The following is a 19,001-nucleotide window of genomic DNA, read 5'->3' on the forward strand; positions in this document are numbered from 1 at the left end:
AGTGTTATTTTAAACGTCAAATTTCTATGAAATTATGATATTACTTCTATGAAACTATGGGCTATCAAACTCGCTGCAGAATTTTCTTGGTCTAACTCTAGTCTATTTATCGTATGATTTAGCATTTTCCCTTGATTAGAATGGGAAAAACATTAAATATAAAAGCTATAAAAACTTTTACAAAAAAAAAAGAAAACCGACTTCAAAAAGGATGAAATAAAATATTATCCGTTTTTAAGTATATGCGTTATCAACTGATATGTTTGAAGTCGGTGCCAAGCCAAATTTGAAGCATACCATGATTTTAGGGTGACTCGATAAGAAGGTACTTACATGTAAGAATGTATGTGTGTATGTACGTTGGATTACCTACCTTACACCACACGACAGCAATGATCATACTTTCTGTAGATACCTAAGAACACCGTCAAGCCACCTTGGCGCAGTCCGTACCATGTTTGTCGGTACTAGTATAAAACCAATGCGATTGCCGATATGTTTTTTAAAGAGCAATTTTTACAAATTTTCGAACTGTCCATTAGTACTCTGGTGTGGGATTGGGACTGAGTTATTTCCCGCCTCTTATCCAGAAAACTTGATTTCAAAATATAAAACAATCCAAGGACCATCTACAGGGCTTTAACTTTTTACCTGTATGGCAAATTTCACCAGTTTACATGGCAGTTGTTTAGCCGAAAAGGTGACAAAGAGACAGACAGAATTACTTTCACCATTATAATATTAGTAAAGTTGTAATGTGAATTATAGACATAAACCTGATTATTTTTGACCGGTATTGTTACTATTTGTCGTGGCACTGACTTCAAACATATCAGTTGGTAACGCATATACTTAAAAACGGATAATATTTTATTTCATCCTTTTTGAAGTCGGTTTTCTTTTTTTTTGTAAAAGTTTTTATTTTTCAATTTTTAGTTTTAAGGCATTGTTAAAAGCTTATGAGTGACGTGTGACGCATGAATGAAAAGCATAATAATGCGTATCACTAAATTCGAAATTATTCCTGTCACTACACAAACACAAAATCCATCCTCCGCCCCGCCACTGACCCAATCCCTCAACCCCCCAATCCCTCAACCCCCCGATCACTCAACCTCACAGCACATCAACCCCTGATCACGGAACCCCTCGACCCTGAACCACCAACCTTTCAACCGCCATTTCCCGACTCCTCAGTAGCCTTACCATAAGTCTTACACTGACATATTCGCTAGCGTGTGCGTAACTTACTTTCTATGCGTCGTGCTGGCATCATATTAGTGCGAACGAGATAGTTACGAAGACGTTAGCGAATATGTAGTAGTGTCAAACTCTTGGTAGGGCTACAGTTGTACTTCATCAAATTGGTGATTTTCGGGGGGAAATGCTTAAGTTACTATAGAAAACAACGATGTCGCCATACTCGTGCCTTTAAAAATTGAGGAGTTCCCTCATTTCCTTATGAATTCCGTCATCAGATTAGAACCAACAATGTTATGGGAACACCTTAGAGGTAACTTCGTTCAAACGAAAAAAGAATTACTCAAATCGGACCACGGGTTTCGGAGTAATCTACATTTATAAAATCATCATTATTATCATCAACAATCATCATCATCAGGTCCACTCTATCAAATTAGTGATTTTCAAGAGGGAATGCTTGATTTGTTTAAGGCAATACCCAAATTACCATACATGTGCCTTTAACAATTGAGGAGTTCCCTCAATTCTTCATGGATCCCATCATCAGAACAGCACCAGATTAATGTGGGACCACCTTGGAAGTACCTTCTGTCGAACAAAAAATAATTTCTCAAATCGGACCACGGGTCTCGGAGTAATCGCTGAACGTCCTACATTTTAAGAAATCGTCATGATTATCATCAAAACAATCATCATCATCAGGTCCACTTCATCAAATTGGTGCTTTTCGAGAGAAAATGCTCGAGTTGCTTAAGAAAACACCCAAATCACCATACATGTGCTTTGAAAAATTGAGGAGTTCCCTCAATTCCTCATAGATCCCATCATCAGAACAGCACCAGATTAATGTGGGACCACCTTGGAAGTACCTTATTTCGAACAAAAAAATAATTACTCAAATCGACCCACGGGTCTCGGAGTAATCGGTGAACATACATTAAAAAAAAAAAACATAGCCACAACCGAATACAGAACCTCCTCCTTCTATGAAATTGAAGTCAGTTAAAAATTTTGCGTTAGCCCACTCTTAAAAGGCGTCAATAACACATTATTGACCGGAGCGTAGCGAAGGTCTACGTTTCGACTGGAGCATTTTGCTTTTGTATGTCCGGATGTTCTCCTCTACAGGTCGCAATTCTTAACCGAATCTCGTGAAATTTTGTGACTGGATTCTATGTCTAAATAATTTTTTTTTGTCCGTCCGGTTTTTTGAATTTTTTTTAAAATGGCGGAGTCGTGATAGCTCGCGCCTAAACAAATAGTGGTATCGGTACCATACGAGTGTTCTCTTTTTCAGATATGTTTATAGATTAAATGGCCAAAAATTCAGAAAAATTATTTCGCTGGTTTCGGAGGTATTGAGATATTTAATTTTAACTAATTTTAATTTGAGAAGGAGTAGCTAAATTTCGTCAACCCATGTAAGAACTATTTGGCTCAGTTTGTAAACGTTCGCTTTTTCTGTTTGCACAGAGGGTCTGGGTTCGATCCCCAGTAATTGTATGGGATATTATAACTTTTTGTATTTTTTTACACATAAATTTCGTATTATTGTTTTTTTTTTTAATTTACTATATTTAAAGCTCTTAGCACCATGTTATTTAAAGCTCTGCTCGCGAGGTCTACAGCTCACAGAGCCACTAGTTTAATTTATGTTCTTTTCAAAATATTAATGTGTTTGTATCGTCACGTGTAATATCATCATAAGCATCATAAGTCAAATCTCGCAAAACATGAGTGATAATAGTTCACTAACAAGTTAAGTTCTCAAAGGAGACGGTCTTCACAGAGATGCGTGTCTCTGGAGGATTCTCGACAATGGTGCCATAGACATTTATCTAGGTAAACCACTGAGCTGAGAGATCGCAAAAATATGAGTAATAATAGTTCACTAACAAGTAGAGTTCTCAAAGGAGATGGTCTTCACAGAGATGCGTGTCTCTGAAGGATTCTCGACAATGGTGCTATAGACTATCTAAGTAGACCACGGAGAGAATAGATAGACAGAGAACATTATACCTCTCCCGACGAATGATGGTCCCTATATTTCACAAGAGTTCAAGTTCAAGTTTTTTATTGTATGTAAGAATCAGGTTACATTGTAGGTGGAATATACAATTACATATTTAGTTACACCGAAAGTTTACCTTTTCAGGTGTACATACATTTACAGTATACATATTTAGTTACATATTAGGAACACTCATGATAAGCTTAAATAATCATTTATACAGTAAAAACATTTTTCTATAAGCCAAATTTTTATATTTGTTTTGAAATGCTCAAGTTCCATGTCTTTAAAACGATTAGGTAATTTGTTGTAAATTGTGATACACATAATATACGCATTTTTAGCAGTGAGCGACAAATTAACATATGGCCTAGGTAACCTGTGTCTGTATTTAGGTCTTACTACACGAGTACCCAATGATATATTTTCTGTGAACAAATATTTATATTTGTGAACAAAAACTGAAACTTCATAGATATAGACACAGGGGAAAGTAAGAATTTTATTTTGTATAAAATATGGACGGCATGACTCATTGTCAGTCGGACTAATCGAAAAAATGGCTCTAATACAGCGTTTTTGAACAATAAAGACATTATGTTTGTCTGTGCAGTTTCCCCAGATTACTACGCCATACCTTAAAATAGAATTTACATAACCATTATATGCTATTAACGCTGCTGGAATAGAAACAGTTTGACTCACCCTTTTTAAGGCAAAAACAAAGCTATTTACCTTGGAACATAGTTTATCTATATGTTCCCTCCAGTTGAATTGATTATCAATAAGAATACCTAGAAATCGTGCATGTTCTACTTCTTTTATAGATATATTGTCATATTGTATGTTTAGCTGTTGTGAATTGCCTTTATGTGTATGAAATTGAATGTAATTAGTTTTCTCCAGATTTATTTTCAAATTATTTCTATCTAACCATTTAATTGTAAGAGCAAGTGTTCTGTTAAGGTCATCATTATAAGTTAAAAGATCTGTACATTTCACAATTATTGATGTGTCATCTGCGAATAATAGACTATTATGTGGAAGGCTTTTGGGCATATCATTTATATAAATAATGAATAGCAGGGGACCCAGAATACTGCCTTGAGGTACTCCATAATGATTATTGACGAAAGTTGATCTATAACTATTTAGAGACTTAGTTACTGGACAGTATTTTATGGTCTCTACACATTGGGTTCTATCACTTATATACATTTTTATCCATTCAAGAGCAGGACCACGTATACCATATTTGTATAACTTTACTAATAATCGTTTATGACATACAAAATCGAAAGCTTTACTCATATCTAATAATAATACAGTTACCGGAATCTTATTATCTACTGCATCTAGAACATTTTTTACCAGTTTAAATGTGGCTAAGGTAGTACATTTAGATTTACGAAAACCATGTTGGTGATCGGATATTATATTATATTTATCAAGGAAACTTATTAATCTACTAAACATTACTTTTTCATATATTTTGGAGAAAACTGAAATTAAGGTTATTGGTCTGTAATTTCCCATATTAGTTTTATCGCCCTTTTTATGAATCGGCTTAACCACAGACTTTTTCAATATATTTGGAAAGCTACCTTGGATCAATGAAAGATTTAGTGTATGTAACATGGGCATTAAAATATACAATACACATTTTTTAACAATATCTGTCCTCACTTCATCATATCCTACTGATGGTGAATTTTTAAGTGACATGATTATGCTATGGAGTTCAGAAATAGTTACAGGTTTGAGATACATGGAAGAGTTATTATTATCAATATTAATATCATAGGTAGAGTTTGTAGTTACATTATCGCTTATAGTCTTTACAAAGAAATCATTAAATTGATTGGCAATATCTTGTGGGTCACTTATACATAAATCGTTCACTGTTAATTTATCAATAGATTTATCGGTACAATCAGATGAAGTATAATCTTTAATAACATCCCATACTGCTTTGCATTTGTTACTGTTATTATCAATATATTTAAAATTTTCTGTTTTTTGCTGGGATAATAAGCATTTTTTTAGTAGGCGGGAGTAATTCTTATATTCTAATTTATAATGAGATGAACATCTGCTAAGTAAGTACAGTTGTCTTTTCTGTTTACAACAGTTACGGATACCTTTTGATATTTTTTTTGAAAAGAAAGATTTATTTTTTACCTTAACTTTAATTGTCGGGAAACACAGATTATAGAAAAGAAGAAACAATTCATGAAATTTATCGAAAGCACAATTGGCATCATCTTCTTTTAAAACATCGTTAAAAGATAAGCTTGATAGACATTGTAAAAATTTCAATTGATTCTCTACGCAATAATCTCTTTTTAAAATGAACCACCATTTTACTGGACATGGCGGGCGCTTTTTTACGGGCACTTGACAGCTTTGCGCCGTATGGTCAGATAATCCTAAATCATGTACTAGTACTTGACTCTCCTTAACATTAGATGCAATGTGATCAATGCAAGTCTTTGAGTGATTGGTTATCCTTGTAGGGCAATCAGAAGTTAATTTTAAGTTATAGTTTTCTAGAATCTGTGTCAACTCATTTGCTATAGGTGATTTTTTTAAAGTATCAATGTTCAAATCTCCACACAGAATATATTTTTTTCGTTTATTTTTACAGACAGTATCTAGTAATATTTTTAGTTTATGGAAAAAGATGGATGAAGGTGAAGTGGGCATTTTATTTGTATAGATACATATGATTACAATGTTATATTGTGGAAGTATAGTGGCACAGCATTCAAAAGTGTGTACAAGGGAAATCGATTCAATATCTGGCATAGGAGTAAAACTTATATTGTTACGAACGAGTATTGCAACACCTCCTCTTTTCGAATGTTTGCGGGAAAAACTAGCCGCTATTTGAAAATGTTTTAATTTTAAATTACACTCCGATCCCCGAAGAAAGTTTGTCTCGCTTAAGCATACGATGTCCACGTTAGTACCATTTTTTTCTAGGTCATCTATGGCAATCATCAGCAACTCTTGTTTATTTAAGGCGCCGGAGATATTTTGGTGAAGAACTCCAATACTAGTTTCAGGCCAGGTATATGTGTGTGCGTTAAGGTGAAGTAGGCTCTCAATGTTGTTACCACGATTTTCGACGAAAAAGCTGGTTCTGCGACGGAGGTGATGAATCATTTTTATCTTCAACTATTCCATTTTCATTTCTCTGGGCGGCGGTATCAACGTCGGACGTACACTGGCGCCTTAAGTACGTATGTTCAGAATCTAAGAAGTGGTGTTTCAGCTGTTGTATCTGGTATGATTCATTATAGAGTGAACAAGATATTTGGTGGCGAATTATTGCTGCTAGCTGCCTCGAAAATGTAGTCATATGGCTGTTAAAGGTAGGTTTATATACATTATTTAATAATGAACAATGTTCAAATTGGTTTGCAATGAATGTGAGCATATTATTCAGTGGGCGTTCAGCCAAGTAGCGGTTGTAAGGTACTCGTGATATTATTATGTTCGAGTCATTCAGTTGTTGAATTAAATAATACAGATTTGCAAACAGTTTGCTTGGGTTTGTATCATTAGCTCCAGTTATTATGATCAAGAAATCGTCCTTGCCAAGGGCCTGGCCGTTATTTGGCAGTGAGCGTGGTACGTTTTGCGTATCCGCTCCGGGATTTGAATAACATTGTATTTCAAAGTACGCTCCACATAAGCTGTTGAGTAATGATCCTAGGTGTCTCCCTTGTTGATCAGCCAATACGACAATTTTACTCCTGGAAAAGCCAAGTTTCATTCTGTTATTTAAATCATGTTCAAACAGTTTATTATATACATTCATGTTGTTTCTATTTATATCTGGCGTCCGTAGAGAGTATTTATTTGTTGGAGCTGTATATGTTGGTTGTGTTGCGACGTTTGACGAGGTGGAGTTGATAACTGAAGGGATTGTAGTCAGAATGGGATCTTGTGTTTGTTTTCTAAGGTGAGCGCTAGGTGGCGCAGAACAGTTTTCTTTAGTAGTACCGAGGGAGGCCTGAGTTTTGTCTGGAATATTGGAATCCGTTTTCTGTGCATTTCCATTACTCAGGGGCAAATCTAGTTTTAGACTAGACTTTTCCATAGACTTTGCTTTACTAGAACCTGTGGTACCTGTGCTAATGACAGGTGTTAAATTTCTAATTTTTTGTTCACATTCAAAAAGCCTCTTATTAAGTGCTTCATTTATTGTTAATAAATGCTCAATCTCTGAGTCGGCAGATTTTAATTTTTCTTTAAGCTCACATATTTGGTTTGACATTTCTTCGAGCTTGAAACTGCTATTTAGACATGGTTCGTAGTGAGCTCGGTTCAGTTCTGGAGTTGATAGTAATTTTGAAGGAGAGGCGTCTTCAAATTCATCGTCTGATAATCCAGAGAAGGAATTTTCTGTAGGAATATTTATTCTATATTTTTTGCGGATTGTGACGTTATCACGCGATGAAGGAGACATAGTGTACGACTTTGGTTCAGTTTTAGACATACACGTTTGGCAAGTAAACGTTTTCTCTTCTTTTTCCATAAGATCAAAACGACATCTCGTTACATGTGTACAATCCATGTGGTAATATTTGTTACATGAAACACAGCGCAAATGGTATCTATCAGATAAAACATCGTTACATTTACTGCATCTTTTCGCCATCTTGTGGTGAGTAGTTAAACAATTATTAGTTCGCTCAATTTGATACAGCCGGTGGACAACAGATGGCGCTATTCTCAAAGTGCAAGCAGCAGGCGCGCGAAGTTTTTGGCGCGGAAGCAAACTGTTTTAACGGTCACTGCATAAAAGTTTGTTATAATTGTGATGAAACGTCTCAAGTACACCGAAATTATGTTTACACTACACTGAAGATAAGTTTATTAGACTATGAGATATAAGTATTTACAGTTAACACAAAATGTTTGCAAAAAGGTCCAAGGGTCATTGACTTCTTCACTAAGCGTCCTTTCGGCGGCAGTTGTCTAATTTGTAATTTTGAGGTATATTCACTTGTTGTAAGTATTGAATATTGTTTTATTTAGCTATGTTATCACTGTTTTTATTCACTATTAGGGAAAAAGTTTATAATATTCTAGTAATTATTTTAAAAGTCTCTGATGTATAAGTAAGAAGTTAGGTTAAGCTAATTTTATTTCACAGCACTGTTATATCACTATAGTTTCTTGAAATAATGTTCACCGATATAAATAGTACTTTAGTCTATAATATAAGGCACTTTTTAGACACTTTAGTGTTATTCTACATTTTTAACAATTAAAATACGGAGGATCGATTGTTTATGTGACGACAGCGCCACCTAACTCAAGATTCACCACACTTGAGTGTGTTCGTATTATAAATCGCGCCACATATATAAAGTAGATGACACTACTCAGATATATGTCTGTGAGTTTACTTGTCATGCTTCCTGCTGAAACTTGTATTGTTTGTGAACTATGAACTATGAACTACTTACTAACTTGAGCCTGAACACTTGATTGTGTGCTATGTTGTCACATAACAAAGAGGAACGTGTTTCTCCTGTTTGAATATTGTGTGAACTAAAAAATAATGATTTCGTGTGCTGGTGTGCTGAGTGTGCTATTAGAGCCTCATCACACTGTCGATTTGCAAGCGAGTCTAGCGCGCAGCAAATTCGCCGCGAGCGCGTAACTATCTCGCCGCTAGCGCGTAACTATCTCGCCGCTAGCGCGCAAAGAATTTTCAACGAATTTGCTTATATCTTCCTCGCGTTGTCCCGGCTTTTACCACGGGTCATGGGAGCCTGGGCTCCGCTTGGCAACTAATCCCGTGAATTGGCGTAGGCTCCAGTTTTTATGAAAGCGACTGCCATATGATCTTCCTACCCAGAAGGTAAACTAGACCTTACTGAGATTAGTTCGATTTTAAACTGTTGTGAGACATACTAACATTGACAAGTTAGACTAAACCGTAAAATTATTCAATGAGACTAGTCCGGTTTCGTCATGATGTTTTCCTTCTCCGAAAAGAGAGTAGTACCGTAAAACGGGGTGAGTAGGTTTCGCGGGGAGCTATGGGTTATGAATGGGGAGAGAAGGATTGAGAGGGGGGGGGGAAGTGGGTTTTTAAGGCTACTGCTACAAAAATAATATATTCCAATTTAAAATGGAGCTATAGTAATATTCATAATAAAAAAAAAACGATCCAACAATCTTCCAAAATCACCTTTGTATGAAAAACCCTCTCACCCCAAATACGAGGCACTACGGGGTGAGGTGGGTTTTCCTCTTTATCGTCAAAGTTATGAAATGGAACTACCCAAAATAAAATACAAACGTCCGAACCACTTATTATATATATGTTGTAGTCAAAAGTGTGAACTGGTCAAAAGAACTTTTAACCGACAAAAACAGGCAAAACTGCTTTTGACTGAGCATGTTGGTCAAAAGTAGTTTTACCTGAAAAACATACCGATTTCTGGCAGCAGTTTCGTTTTTAGGGCGTAGCAAAAAAAAAATAACCCTAATAACCTACCTATCTCTGGGAACAGTTTCGTTTTTAGGGCGTAGCAAAAAAAAAATAACCCTAACCTACCTATTTCTGGGAGTACTTTTGACTGATAGTAACAGTCACAATTACTATTAACTAGGGATGTACCGATTAGTCGCCGACTAGTCGGGAAAGCCGACTATCCGGCCACATTTGTAGTCGGCGATTAGTCGGCGACTAGTCGGCAAAAATGGCCGATTAGTCGGCACTTAATTAGTGAAAGAATAACAGAAGAAAAAGAAATCAACAGTCAATATTTACCATATGTTTTATGTCTATTTTACTAAAATACCTATTTAGGGTGCATACGAAAACTTTTTTTCATATAATTGACCGTTTGATCGTTATCGTATGTTGGTGGGCTGGTGTTTTCCTCTACAGGTCGATGTCAACTGATTCTCGTGTAATTTCATGGGCAAGTTTGATAGTTAAATAATTTTATTACTATACAGTTTTTTATGGGGAACTATTTATATTATTGCAAAATTTAGAGACAGACAGGGTACGTTGCTCGTAAAGACGCTGACCACAGGGGATAGGTTCTTAACTGGCGACTACGTATGGGAAATAGAGCCTTGGAAATACTTCCTACAAACTGTACCTACCTACTGACGGTCTGCTCAGTATCGCAAAATAAAAGACAGAAATTGAACGAGGATTCTTGTGATAGGTCTTTGAACGTGTAAAGAACACCTTTTAGCCAAGCTAATATGATGAATACCGCAACCAAAGGAGCAAAACTATTGTTTTTACCTGAACTTATACGAAACTAATGATCTGGCCGACTAGCCGACTAGTCGGCCGACTAATCGGCCATTCGAGCGCCGATTAGTCGGCTAGTCGGCTAGTCGGCCAAATCAATAGTCGGTACATCACTACTATTAACCAATGATTTTCAGGTAAAACTACTTTAACCCACATGCTCAGTCAAAAGGAGTTTTGCCTGTTTTTGTCGGTTAAAAGTTCTTTTGACCAGTTCACACTTTTGACTGCGACATATACACCATTCAGTTTTCACATGTAAAAATAAAATTTAATCGAGGTTTGAAAGTCAAATTTCACCCCATTTTACGGTAGTAAATATAATATCAAATGATATTTCGTACATAAGTTCCGAAAAGCTCATTGAAACAAGCCGGGCTTCGAACCCGCGACCTCCGGATTGAAAGTCGCACGCTCTTACCGCTAGGCCACCAGCACGTATTGAATGCACGTATTCTGGTCACGAAACTTGGTAAAACCTCGAAACTTTCGCAATAAAGCGAGTTTGTATCGCGATTCTATTAATTTAAGCCATTCAATTAAGCACGACTTTATAATGAATTTAGATTAATTAACAGTAAATATCTTGAATCCAACTAATAATTTATACATACGTCCCAGTGCTGCGCAGATATAGTATATATAGTATAGTTATTCTACTCATGTTATAAATATAAATTGATTTCAATACACCAGCTCGTAAAGGCTTTCTTTATTCTTCAAGAACTGATGAGCAAGTTGCATTTTATCCACAAGGGTGGCAAAGTTGCAATTTTTGAGTTATTTCCGTGTATTGGCTGGTAGAGTTAACTTTTAAATTATGATTATGAATGATTTGATTCTTGTAATTACCGGAAATTAATCCTCTAGGCTAGGGGGTACAATAGCGGGTGGGTGAGCATGTTAAAAAAGTCTTACGGCCACTTGCACCATTCACTAACCCGGGGTTAACCGGTTAAACCTGGAGTTACCATGGTTACTAGTACAATTTGACACTGGGTTAACGGTTCAACCGGTTAAGCCCGGGTTAGTGGGATGGTGCAAGTGGCGCTTAGGGAGTTAAGATATTGGATTAAAGTTATAAAAAAATCTTAAAAGTGTTTTTCAACATTACAGATCGGAGCACGTAATGATAGTAACGGACTGGATCCATGAGCTGACCGTGGGCATGTTCACGGACCATCACCACTCTAAGGGGGACAACAAGCCCCCCACCCTTCTCATCAACGGCGTGGGGCGGTTCAAGGTGTTCAACGAGACGGTTAAGCCATTTTATATGAAGACGGCTAGGTTTAATGTGGAACAGGTGAGAAAAATTAAATTTTCTAATAAGAAAAAAAAAATATCAGGGGACATCTTACACAGATCAACCTAGCCCCAAACTAAGCAAAGCTTGTAATATGGGTGCTAGGCCACGATATACATACTTAAAAATATACATAGAAAACATCCATGACCCAGGAAAACATATTTTGTGTTCATCACACAAATAAATTGCCCTTTCCGGGATTCGAACCCAGGACCATCGGCTTCACAGTTAGGGTCACTACCCACTAGGCCAGACCGGTCGTTAAGATAGTAATCGTGGATATAGGATATACTCGTAACTTGGAGGGACGCAACCGGAGTCATGTACATGAAACTAGAGATGCAACGGATAGTTGTTTGGCCGGATACCGGATATTCGGCCTGCCCATCGGCCGAATATCCGGTATCCGGCCGCCGGATTTTCGGCCGACGGAACTATAGGCTACATTTCGGTTTTCAAGTGGGCATTGTGCAGGTTTTGACCTGTTTCGTGGTGAACGTTCGCACGGACTCATTTCTAGGTTCGAAATGAGTGCGCGTGCAAGTGAGTGCAATGTTTAAATTGTTTTAAAATAATAACGAGTAATATTATGACCGTGACTGTTTCTTAAATCCAATCCGGTATCCGGCCGGATATTAAAATAATGGCCGGCTAGGCCGGATACCGGATAGTAACCGAATATCCGGTGCATCTCTACATGAAACATTTAGTGCGCGCTAGAGTTATAGAGGCCTATTCAGATAACAAGAAATTACTATCTGAATAAGCCTTGGACGGACATGTTCGGCTTTAACTTTTCCGTTGGTCAGTTCTGCACCAGCAGTTTAGTCCCATACCTTTGGAGACCGATCTATCTTTTGGCAGCTAGGTCTTTGGCCTTGCACGGAAGCGCGTTGGACGCTCCAGCCCTACAGCCCTACGCGTATCTCTTCCTTTATCCGTTACAGGGAATGAGGAAAGTGCAATTGATGAATAATGACTAATACAACTCAGCATTCAATTGGAAATGCGGTTCCCATTGCGTTGTGTTATATGTTTTTCTCCCTGCTGGAACAGAGCCAAAAAGAAAGTACGTATTTGCAAACAAACTGAAACAAACTTAAACATTTTTTTGTTTTCAGGGCTACAAGTACCGCTTCCGCGTGATCAACGCAGAGTTCCTGAACTGCCCCATCGAGATGTCGGTGGACGGACACAACATCACCGTCATCGCTTCTGATGGCTACGACCTGGAACCTATCACTGGTGAGTTTTAATGTTAGTTGATGATGATGATGCATTCCTGTTATCGCATTTGGGACATAGGGCTTGCAGAAGAATTCTCCATTTGTCGAGATCTTGAGCGGCTACTTCCACTTTCCAGCCGCTTCCAATTAAGCCAGCCTCCTTCTCAACTGATCGCCTCCATGTAGTACAAGTACGTGTGCCATGTGTTAATATTAGTACCTATTAGAGGTGGGTGTATGAGGGCCAATCCACACTAGCGTCTCCAGAGCGTCGGCCAATCTAGCCAACTCTATGGCAGTGCAACTCCGGAGCGACGCTATTTTCCATAGCGACCATAGCGCTGACTAGACGTCGACGCTCAAAAGACGCTGGTTAGTGTGGGGTGGCCACAATGATTGCGAATGGCTCGCCAAATGCTTGCGTGCTATACGTAGATAATTTTCGATTAATAATAGGAAAATACACGACACAGCTTACATAGTCAAAACAAGATAGATATAATTTGAGTTTTTAATTAATTGTGTCCTATTTCCGACTTCTTCAACAGACCATTTTCAAACTAATAGTTAAAGACCGTGATACGTTAGGTACTTAGTAAATTATTTTTGTACCTTGGATATCTTACGTTATTTTACATTTACTTTATATTTTTAATATAACGGAGCATTTTATATGTCATCAACAATAAAACGCTCAGACAAAGCAGCTAATTTGGTTTTACGACGAAAAGAACGTATTACGGACAGCGAGTTCACTGGTCCGTAATAAAGCTGGGTCTGTATTAGCAGGTTCCTAGTAGCTTTGAAACAGTTTCTGAGTTTGCTTTTATAAAATTCATAGAAACACATGCTAGTATTGTGTGCTAATTTTTTGACGCACGAAGTTTATATTAAATATTTAAATTTTATTTTGATTTTTAATAGATTCTTAGAGATGGTAATTGCCCTAAGGCTGTGGGTTAAGCTAACTATTTAAACTATACCTGCAACACAAAATAAGTTAAGCCTAACATTAACACTGATATCCAAGATCCCAGGCACGCACGAGCGTCCGCTCAGTGCTTGGAGAAGGACCTAAACTCACTGCACCTTAAGAGTTTTTGAAAAATCGTCCTGCTTTTTTAGATCACAATACGGTTGCCAAAAATTGTTTTAGCAATTTTGAGGCCGGTCTCTAGTAACTTCATTGATTTGAAACCGGGTTTCTTGATTCCCTCGATAGAAAAAAAACCGGACAAGTGCGAGTCGGACTCGCCCACCGAGGGTTCCATACTTTTTAGTATTTGTTGTTATAGCGGCAACAGAAACACATCATCTGTGAAAATTTCAACTGCCTAGCTATCACGGTTCATGAGATACAGCCTGGTGACAGACGGACGGACAGACGGACGGACGGACAGCAGAGTCTTAGTAATAGGGTCCCGTTTTTACCCTTTGGGTACGGAACCCTAAAAATTACAAAAAAATAATATTCAAAAACATGATAATATTCGTGATCCCAGGCACGCAAATCGCACACCCACTCACACTTACGCTAAGTAAGAGTGAGAGAAGAACCTGAGGGCCTACCACGAACCACGTTCGACGTGTTGCCTCTCTGTCGGACTTGTATATTCGTACGTCAGTGTGACAGGGAGGCAACACGTCGAACGTGGTTCGCCGTAGACCCTGAACCCACGGGTAAGTGAGTAGAGTGAGATGTCTTCAATTTAATCATCTGTGACATCGCGCACCTGTGACTGCGAACATTGCGATGCAGTTTGGTAACTTCGTAAATGGCTTTTTGCTCCCAAATAAAATGTTGGCGAATTTTCCGCTCTCCGAATGTAATAAGTTAAGTCCCGAAAGATAACGTGATGGCCATTACTGGGAAAGGATTCGGCTTGTCGGAAATGGACTTAATTTTTGATTACATTGTTAATTATTACTCAGTCAGCTGCAAAAATATATAAATAACTACATGTTTTTTAGGGTTCCGTACCCAAAGGGTAAAAACGGAACCCTATTACTAAGACTCCGCTGTCCGTCCGTCCGTCCTTCTGTCACCAGGCTGTATCTCGTGATCTGTGATAGCTAGACAGCTGAAATTTTCACAGATGATGTATTTCTGTTGCCGCTATAACAACAAATACTAAAAACAGAATAAAATAAAGATTTAAGTGGGGCTCGGGGGAAGTTAAGCAACGTCGGGCGGGGTCAGTACTTGGATGGGTGACCGTTTTTATAGATAATGGTACGGAACCCTTCGTTTGCGAGTCCGACTCGCACTTGGCCGGTTTTTATATTTTTACCAGTTCGGTGGTCAATTAGTTAATGTATGGTTCATCCTTTTCTTTATAATTTATAACAAATAATCATAGGTCCGACAAATTATCGCAAAACCATCAAAAATCATTTATATCTCAAAATATCTTTATAAAATTTCCAGATTATACTCAAAAACTGCAGTTCAAATTGTTAAAAAAATTGTATCATGTTCCATACCATATTTATTTTTGCGATAAATTTTATTGTCCGAACTCTGCAAATAACATCTTCTATTTAAATATTCTGTGTCATTTAAATAACACTGTTATGGACACAGAAATCGCTTTATACTTTGAAGGTTGTTTTTTGTAATTTATTCTCTGGAACTTTCTTAGATTCGCTTAGTATGGCGGACAGCTAACATAATTAAATTTATCACGTAATAAAGACGAATGAGAGACGAAAGAGACTATTAGATGGTGAAGACTGGAATTCCAGGGCAAAACCATTAATGGACTTTATTTTTTCTTGATTTCCTTTTTCCAATATTTTGTAGTCACGTTAGAATTTAGAATTGTATATCCAGGGTGGTCCAAAACTGCTGCAGTTGATAATTCTAACAAACGTTTGCGGTAGACTGTACCTACCTATATTTTGAAGATAAGACATTGTTTTAAAGTTAAATGATTATAGTTTTAATTTTTAACGACATTTTTTGAAAGAAAGTATGAAAAATATTCCAAAACTGTTTGTGTAAACATATTTTGTTGCCAACCTGTAAATGGTGGGGCAGTTTTAGTCTCAATATACTATCTTGGGTTCATCGTTATAAATACATACTTATTACTTGGGTTCCTCGTTAGGTGGTGTGGCTACGGCACTCACGGCGGTCTAATAATGTGAGGAAACTCTATTATTTCTTGTATGTCTTTCCCATCACGGAACAATGGTGTTCCGGACCTTTGGGAGGCGTACGCGGAGCCGAAGCCAACACGTAGAGGCCCTTTTGACACTTTAATGAAATGTAAGGGGTACTCCGAGCGGATGCTGCCCTTACCCGTGTCATGGGACGCACGCAGCAGCTCCCGCCAGGGTGTAAGGGCTATTGAGAGTTGATGGAATCTAAATAGAACTAGGTTATTGGGTGAAAGCGATGGACTAAGTACTGAGCTATGGGGTAAAAAACCGGACATTATTACTTATTATTAATCTATTATTACTCAACATAAAATCATAAAAAGGTACACACTGTCTTATCTTAGGCTGGCCGGCTCTGAAAACCGCCGAGAGGATGGACGGAAAGCCGAAAGACAAAGGTTTGAATATGGCAGTCTTTAAAAATAACTTGTCTCTGACGATAGTGACAATGGACATTACCTTATTTGTAAGGATAATGATGAAAAGACGAATCATTAGGCTTTGTATTGTACAGTCGCCATCAGATATATCGAAGCGGCCAAGGTGCTCAAAAATATCTGAACACGCACTCTAACGCCTTGACAATAGAGACCTGCGGGCTCAGCACGGTTCCATTTTTATCGACTATCACTATGCGCGTCCCTTTCGCACTTACTTAGTTGTTAGAACGTGACAGGCATGGTGACAAGGGATAAAAACGCGACCGTGCTAAGCCGCCTGTTCAGATATTTGTCGCGATTGTGAACTATGTGCTTCCGATGTAGCCCACTAGATGGCAGAACCTACTATGCACAACAAAACGTACGAGAACGGTAGATGGCGGCACTTGCTTTGGCAATGTTTCCGATTCAGGCTACAAGATGGCGGACCCTCCAACGCGCACGGGCCCTATAGTTGCTCTATCTAGTCCTTAATCATTCCAGATTTAATTGTAATAAGATTAACTTGAAATTAGGTCGTTTTTAGGACTAAAACTTATATAGAACTAGCTTTTGCACGCGACTTCGTCTGCGTGGAATTAGTGACAGCAGCTAAAGTAGGTATAGCGCCTGGATAATGCTAATAGCAATCATTCAATTCGCGCATTGCTTACTTCAATTATTACTATTAGGCAATTCATTAACTCTTTCAATTCCAGCCCTCTCAGGGATGCACTCTCTTCAGGGATGATTTCCGACATAAAAACTATCATATGTCCTTCCCCGGGACTCAAACTATCTCTATCCCAAATTTCAACATAATCGGTTCAGCGGCTTAAGCGTGAAGAGGTAACAGACAGACAGATATACAGACAGACACACTTTCGCCTTTATAATATGGAATATGGATGTCTCATGGCATTAAGAGTTTCTCTTGTAACCGTATTTTTCAATACAATATAAATATATTAAATTAAAATTATAACCATGTGGGTTTAACTTAAATTCACATAAATTAGCTTTAACCCTCCAACACACACGCTTCGTTACAGCGACAAGTTAAAAACTCGATTACCTACAATCCTCATCATTTGTGCTCACAATGTCTTTTACAATTCAAATACAAGCGCCATAGATTACCACATATAGACATAGCATTAGATACTATAAACGTCCCCGTCCATCCCTTAATTGTTCAAGTCACTTTTAGTACTAATTATGTGTTTTTTTCCTGTTTTGTTTTTCTTTTGTATGCAAAAAAGTGTTACCACCAAGTGTTAACTATGTGTGTGACAGTGGGGTCTATCTAGATCAGTGGTGGGCAAACTTTCTTCATGAGGGGCCAAAACTTGAAGGAATTTCAGAAGAGGGCCAGATTGACAGCAAAAATGTATTTTTATTATATTGCTGGCCATATTATACATTTTTTTAAATGACCGGCGGCGGGACAGATAAATTCTTTCGCGGGCCGGACCTGGCCCGCGGGCCGTACTTTGCCCACTACTGATCTAGATGATAGTAGTTTTATCGTCTACTAGGTCCATTGGTAGCTAAATAACACATTAGATATGAAAATATAGGCCTACAAAAGTTAGAAACACAAGAGCGCGATCATACGAAGCAATTCGTATAAAACAAATAATAAAAATAGTCATCATAACACAAAGTCGCGCTTATACCTATTCCGTACTACATCGCTTGCTATATTTCTCAGTTTCATATCATAAATTTATACTACACTTGCACTTATAAGTAGGTAATAAAAACGGGTGACGTTGGTTGAATCCACATACGAAATGAGCCGTTTTTATTACTCTCCATTTCTCAGTGAAACGTACATATTTTGTTGATATCTTTATTTTACGCGCATCCAGGCCATAACCCTGGACTCAAATGAATTAAGCGGCCACACGTCCTCACTTTATTAGTATGATAGCGCACCGTCGTGCCGTCTTTTATGCACTATCTAGTTTACGCGATCTGTGAATAGCGCACGCGATAAAATGAACGTGAAATTCTAATTTTGAATTTTCTTTTTTCACGTAGTTAAGGAATTTTATCTCAATGCACGGGTTTAATGGATTGATATGTGTGCCAATGAAAAATAGGATCTAGGCGTACTACGATACAGTTTACATTTAAACGGCTGTAGTTACTTTGATTCTGGAATATAAAATGAAAATAATAATTGTCATTCATATTGAAATGGTTTTTTCATCACACTTGCTCGGAAAAGATGTATTTACACGTAGGGCTTGCGGGCGGGAAATTGAATTTTTCGCCCTAGGGCGGAAAAAATCTTTTCCGAGCAAGTGTGATGAAAAACACTTATTTACACGTAGGGCTTGCGGGCGGGAAATTGAAATTT

The 19,001-nt window shown here is 37.7% G+C and overlaps 1 protein-coding gene and 1 long non-coding RNA gene across 3 annotated transcripts in view; one reads left to right on the forward strand and one right to left on the reverse strand.

The window, feature by feature from the left end:
- Window positions 1-19,001, reverse strand: part of LOC134802938 (uncharacterized) — a 216,575-nt gene that overhangs the window by 181,838 nt on the left and 15,736 nt on the right. The window lies entirely within an intron of this gene.
- Window positions 1-19,001, forward strand: part of LOC134802410 (uncharacterized) — a 204,206-nt gene that overhangs the window by 126,327 nt on the left and 58,878 nt on the right. For both annotated transcript variants that reach the window (XM_063775078.1, XM_063775070.1), the window contains exons 6-7: window positions 11,631-11,820; window positions 12,945-13,068. In XM_063775078.1, coding sequence (XP_063631148.1) covers window positions 11,631-11,820; window positions 12,945-13,068 — 314 coding nt within the window. The remainder of the gene's footprint in view (window positions 1-11,630; window positions 11,821-12,944; window positions 13,069-19,001) is intronic.

Source organism: Cydia splendana, chromosome 2, assembly GCF_910591565.1.
Source record: "Cydia splendana chromosome 2, ilCydSple1.2, whole genome shotgun sequence".
NCBI classification, from domain to species: domain Eukaryota; kingdom Metazoa; phylum Arthropoda; class Insecta; order Lepidoptera; family Tortricidae; genus Cydia; species Cydia splendana.